Source organism: Epinephelus fuscoguttatus, linkage group LG14 (assembly GCF_011397635.1).
Source record: "Epinephelus fuscoguttatus linkage group LG14, E.fuscoguttatus.final_Chr_v1".
In the NCBI taxonomy this organism is placed as follows: domain Eukaryota; kingdom Metazoa; phylum Chordata; class Actinopteri; order Perciformes; family Serranidae; genus Epinephelus; species Epinephelus fuscoguttatus.
Genome location: NC_064765.1, coordinates 25,217,550 through 25,224,240, shown reverse-complemented (window position 1 = coordinate 25,224,240; position 6,691 = coordinate 25,217,550). Strand labels below are relative to the sequence as shown.

The following is a 6,691-nucleotide window of genomic DNA, read 5'->3' as shown; positions in this document are numbered from 1 at the left end:
ACCAGTAATTACATAAACTTTAATAAAGTAAGTTAGGTAAATTCTATGAGCTATACAGTAGTTATATAAATCCTCATATTGTAATTATGTCAGTTTGATTTTATTTTATTGCATAAACAGAACTTTTTTTGGTTTATGTTTGAATACACATTTGGATGGAAATTATATATTTGAGTGAGTGCGTCCTCTTAAACAAATAATTAAAGCATAGTCTACTATATTCAGTGCTTAGAGATTCTTTTTTTCTTCTTTTAACAAATAAGCAGGCTAAGAGCTCGTAAAATGAATCTGGTCAACCTAACAGTGATGACAAGACTCCAGGAAGTAATATGATACATAACCCTGTGCAAAAACCACAACCAGTCTCTTTTAAATGTTGTTTTCTGTACTAAAATAAACAAGACATATTGTGTTAACTGGTGAGCTTTAAAGACAAGCGTATATCCTGTTACTTTTTAGTTTAAAAATGGATCGCTATAACGATGCTGTTCCTTGTTCTGTGATGCCACCTATTAGCCATAAACACGGCGAGGTAACAGTCGGACGCTCGAGGTGTTTCATTACAGTTGATGGATGTGGGTTAATTGGAAGCGAGGTCTGGCCCAGCCCTGCGACCCTGACAGAACCTCACACAGAGAGGCTGGCAGTCCCCACTGAGAGTGTGCGTCACCCCCCCGGCCCTGCCACGGCTCAGGATGTAACAACCACGCCTCAGCAGCTGCCATGATCAAGCAGAGTGTGTGCTCTCCCCCCACCCAACATCACCACCACCCTCGCAGCCTGGAGACAGGAGGCTGGGCTGACAAGGTGTCCATGTGCTTCCTGCCGTATTGATCTGAGGTTTTGTTAGCATCATCTGATAACCCTGATTGAAAAGCCTGCCTGTGGAGCTGTCATTTTTGTGATTCGGGTTTTTATAAACATACAGAAATAGCAAGCAGTCCTCAGTAACATGAAGCTGTTGCGTGTTGGATCATTAGTTTGACATTATTTGACAGTGCAATCTTTTGTGAAGAAAGCACCTTAAAAAAAGAAACTAGCCGTAATTTGGTCTTTTGCAGCATAAAAAAAAGAATATTATTATAATAATGGTGTCTTGTTATCGGGGAACTATTAGAACGGCCGCTAGAGAGTGACCTAGTTTTACTTTGTAAAGTAAAATTTAATCAGTTCATGCCTCTAAATGGGGCAGACATACTGTCCTATATAGCCTTAGACCCATTTGACCTTTTGACCTTGACAGTTGCATCCTATATAATACCATTTTCTTGTCCTCATGAATATATGTGCATCTTCATAATCTTTATCATCACATCATAGAAACACACAGTTGTTTCACCCTGTTGCAAACTAGCAATGATTAAAAGAAAGCTGTATATTTTTCTTCAAACATTAGGCTATTATTATTACGCTCCCTGAGCGTCAACAACACAGCGCCTACCTATACGCACATCTTTGCTTTTGTTTTATCGCACATCACTACACACTTTTGGCCTTTCATTAATTGAAAACGCTTTTGTTTTTGCTCCCTTCACATTGTTCTCCTGTATCGCAAGACATCATGTTAATATTTCATAAATTTTGTGATGGCGTCTTGCTCAAACAATGGTACACTGAAAGGCCATTAATTCCTCAGGCTTTGTTGGAGCGGTCTCTTGGTTGTAGCGTGTCACCATGAAAACATGTCAAATCTGATGAGGAAAAAGGCTCTGCAGAACTTTAAAGGCCCACCAACACTCAAAAAATGTGTTTATTTTGTTACTTCGTTTGGATGTTTAGGTTTCACAGTGCACAATGCTGCACTTGCAAGGCTGGACAACAGCACGGCATTTTCACATTCATCTGCTTAAGGGGGAAATTTCTCTGATTACTTTCAGTCTGAGTTGAAAACACGCACGGCTTTGTGACATCACAACTGGTTTGGAAGCGAGTCATGGTCGAATATGAAATATTTATGTAAACTTGATGCCTACATCCCATATACACTTCAGATAGATGAGTGAAGCTCTGAAACATTTCACTTAAAGATCATTTGCATATTCATAGATTCTAGGTTTTTTAATGAAGGCAAAAAGGTGGAGGTGATTTTGAGAATTTTTAACCATGTAATTGTACTTTTTTGTGGACAAATTGTATCAAGCACAAATTAGACAATTATTATATGTATAATATTTACTTGTCTGTTTGGGATCTTTAAATGAGCTCTCTACAACATTCAGAGCATTTATTTAATATTAATATATATGTACTTTGTCAAGATATAGTGGAGTAGTGGCACCCTGAGCAAAAAATGAAGTCACACCCCCTTTTTGTGTTCTTGTCTGAGCTTCTCTGGTCTTTGTTGTGGTAGGTGGTCTGACTTCATGTGCATGTAACTGCATATGAGTCTCTGTGAGTGTATCCCACAGCCTAGCTAATTGACACCACTCTGCACTGCACTCATATGGCAGTTACCACTGATAATGCCATCCTGACTCATGATGTTATTGTGGAAGCATAACGCCCCCCCTCCAGTAGCTCCACATTCTTATTCCCAACTTGTCAAATACTGACGCTTGGTCAGTGGCTCGACATGTCAGAATATGACGCGCTAGGTTCCCCTCCTGTGTCAGTTTTGGACGCTCCAGGACAGCATGTCAGTTTACGCTACTTACATGCATTGTGTCTTTTCAAAAATAAATTGAGTTTTCACAGGACATGTACAGTTTCTGCTTGTTAAATTCATAGTCTCTTTTCAAAATAGACTTAGAACATAGGAAAAATAATTCATTTTTATGTTTACTTCCTTAAATTTTGGCAACTAAAGCATGTGGTTAGGTTTAGTAAAAATCATCATAGTTTTGTTTAAAATCATTGCGTTTGTTCCTAACATAATTTAACGTCAAGTGACATATGTCACTAGCATCGTATGCTACACATACTAGCACACTATGTTTAATAACTATATTCACTTTTGGTTTCATAAGGGACACAAACAGCAGACTCTTGGGTGAAAGTCCAGAGTTTGACCCCTTCACTACCAGTACCACCCACCCTATGCAGACTTTTTCATTCTTTATTCTTTGGCAGTTGCCTGGAGCATCAAAAAATGCAGCCGCCTGGTGTGTCTTGTGCTGCCGCTAAAGGGTGCCTCTGTGTGTCGATGTCTGATGATTGACCAAGCGTCTGTATGTGACGAGTTGGGAGTGAGAGTGGCAGCTCTGGCAGTTGTTTGCAGTGTAAACACTGTTGGCAGCAAGCAACCAGCACAGCCACCTCCATGTTGAGAGCTGTGTGCAGACAACCCCTGCCCAGCTCTAAATCTCATGCTCTGAATGCCATATAGAGCTCCTTCAAGCACTTTGTGCATGAAGCTCTACTGCCTTTTATTGACATTATTTGCAGTATATTTCGTGTCAAATCTTTATATTGTGTCTCACTATGAATTATCTGACGGACGATGCAATTGCTCATCTTTTTCTTGACAAAGCTAACATTAAAGTAATGAGTACAGCCATAAAATAAATCCCACTGAACCCAATACATAATGTATAACTTATTTCACATCAGATTATATAATCATCTGCCTGGGTGACTGGGTTCAAGGGTCATAAGGTCAGATGTTGTGTCCTGACTCAGATGTAGCCTCCAGCAATAACTGTCAGTAATGATGAACTCCTGCATCGATAGGTCAGTCTTTACTCCGCTCGTATATCAGAGGAAGCCGTAAGAGGCACTAGAAACATCTCTGTCAAGGCTGTGCTATATATCGAGGCCACTGCAGCACTGACAGGCCTGTAGCTCTGTATTACAGTATTTTATTCTGGCACACATTGTTTATGTTGTGATGATGGGTGATGTTTGTGTCGTGTGCCATCTTGCCTGATGAATGAACTTCCTGTTCAGCTCAGCAGACACACATACCTTGGCTCTGCTTCTGAAAATCTGTCACATTAACACAACAGTGCATGTCATCACTGTTTACATCACGGTTCAAAATTTCTGAAGCACTGGCTGCCCGGCGTATATCAAGTGGTTTTACTTTCAGCGTGATAGTGAATGGTGCTTGTCACCGCCAGCATAGAAACCAAACAGTCCTTTTCACGGAGAGTTGGATCAAAATAGCACCGAGCCGTATTGTGTAATGTGTTCTTCTCTTCATCTGTTTTGCACAGCGCAACAACAGATCTCTCAAATCGATACACCTCCCTCACATGCTGCTGAGAGGGCGCACGGGGTGGTTTGGTCTTATTTCCACTTCATAGTTCACTACATGTGACTGTGTGAAGTGGTTTTCAGTGAGAGATGCAGCGACTGAACTGTGGCAGACTGGAAAGATGAATGCTGGTCGCTCCATAGGAGCAGACAGTCCCTCTGATCACACAGTGGACGGTCCACTCAGATAATTAAAGTGCTCCCACTGTGATTTGATTAATGCCCAGCTCACAAGGACGAGCATAAACTGAGTGCTTGCACTGTTATTATTATTTCTTATCAGCCTCCCTCTTGGCATCAATCAATAAATATGGGTTTTACACATTATACTTTACTCAACTAATAGCCTGAAGTGAAACACAGTCAATTTAAACCCATCTCACGCTTCATTATTTGAAATAAAATGGCAGGTGTTAGGAAAAACCTAACATTTATTTGAATATATATTATCCATTCTGGCTCTGCATAAATAAAATATCATTAACATACAGGATAATGTCAGTGATCAAATCATGATTTACATAGATCTACTATAAAACCATAGGAATGATTTTCTAAGGATGTTTATTTGTACCTTGTGATATAGTTATACCTATTATACATACTGTACCTTTAATAAAAATCATCTAATTACACTAAAAGTTCATCGAGGCCCAAAAAGATGTATGCCTGCCCTATATGTACATAACCAAATACACAATACATTTACATGGTTATATGCACATACCTGAGCATAACTCAATAATGCGGCTTCTTCTACTCCAGGTTTGATCCATGAACAGAAAACACAGCCTATGTTAAAATGCAAAAAACAAAACAAAAACGCAGTATTGATTTAGACCAACCGATGAATGGCAGTGATGTTAAGCGCTGTATGCCTGTGAGGAATATTTATGCCCTGCAAAAACCAAACGCATCTCTGCAGCCTGCGTCCTATTCATTTAACAAAATATCTATATCAGTGTTATCCACGCGCACAGGCAGGTTAGTGGCCTCAGAAGCTGTCCGAGGTAAAGTAGACACACATTGATTTAAGGCATACATATGGCCTAAAACAAAACAAAAAACCGCATAGTTAGTGTTGAGGGGGGGAACAGTGTTCACTGAAGAAGCGAGGTCTCCTCTTGTCTTATGAGGGTTCAGAGCAAGATGTCAGTTAATATGTGCAGTTAAGCATCCATAAGAGGCTCTGCAGGTTAAGGTGACCTGTGTGTGTGATCCGACCTGCGGCACTGATTCTGTAAAACACTCCTTGGGTCAGTTTATGTGTGTGTGAAAGGGAGAAGGGGGTGTGGTAGTGGTGGTGGTGGTGGTGGTGATGGAGGGGATGAGGCCCGATCAGTCTCCTCTCAGGCCGGCACGGCTCGTCGCGGATGTTGGAGCAACTGTGGCAGCATCTGCAGCCGCCTGCAGGTCCGGGTCGCTTTTGTCAGTGGCCCCGTCGCCCTGTCTGTGCGTCTCCCTGTCCTCCTCCTCCTCGTGCCCAGACTCCCTGGTGCTTGACGGCATATAGAGGCTCACTTCGTGTTTTTGTCTCCCCAAAGTGTCCGATCTCTCCGCGCTTGTGTGACCGTGGGAAGATGCGTAGAGTCCGTCTTCCTGCTGCGAGTGCGCAATATCTGCTCCAGAGACCGCCACACTCTCGGCTCTGTCATCCCACTGAAACGCCTGACTGTACGGGGTTGTGCCCTGCCTGGTCTGGTTGAGAGATAGCAGTCCAGTCTGTGTAGAGTTCCACTCTGTGGCATTGGTGCTTGTGGAAATATTAGTTGAGATGTTTGCGGTGGGGGTGACCTCCTCGGGTACTCCCGGCTTCCCCGCAGATGAGGATGCACTGGTTGGTTTCCAGATCAGGCTGTAGTAAATTGCCAGGATAATGGCTGCTAAAGACACGGACAATACATAAGCAAAAACAGTGGCTAGTCTCACCCACTTCTTGTTAGTCTTAGCAGCCATCTTAGCCTTTTTGTCCCCCGTATAAGTAGCAGGTTTGCCCCTCTCCATATTGGGCATGAAGTCCCGCTCTCTCATATTGCCCCTATTTTTTCCTCGATGCTCCACCACCCCCTCCGTCTTGAAGGCTGCTTGTTATCCACAATCCAAGAGAAGAGAGGAAGCGGAGGGCTGAGGAGAAAGATGCTGGACCACCTTGAACCGTCCGCGCCACAGGAGTATTTTGCAGCTAAATTGATTTCTTGTAATTCATTTGATCTCAAAAGCGCTGCGCCTACTCGGTGCCCAGTGCAGCATTGCGTTTCATAATGGACATCAAGCATCCACAGGCTGATTGCGCGTTTCAGCATCCGACAGCGGCGGGACAAATGTCTACCCTACACGACATTTCCAGGGAACAGCTGGCTGTAGGCCCACGGCAAATCCGCAGTATAAGATTTGATTTATTAAAACGATTAAGTGAGATCATACGGTACACAACTGTCTGTCTTATCCAGCAAATGAAGTGGCTGGCTCAGCTAAAAATACAGGAGAGGGGGCGGGC

The 6,691-nt window shown here is 42.5% G+C and overlaps 1 protein-coding gene across 1 annotated transcript; it reads right to left on the bottom strand.

The window, feature by feature from the left end:
- Positions 1-4,466: 4,466 nt before the first annotated feature.
- LOC125900735 (uncharacterized) lies at positions 4,467-6,691 on the bottom strand. Its single transcript, XM_049595922.1, has one exon. It carries the CDS (start codon positions 6,223-6,225, stop codon positions 5,533-5,535), a length of 693 nt encoding a protein of 230 aa, XP_049451879.1. The 5' UTR covers positions 6,226-6,691; the 3' UTR covers positions 4,467-5,532.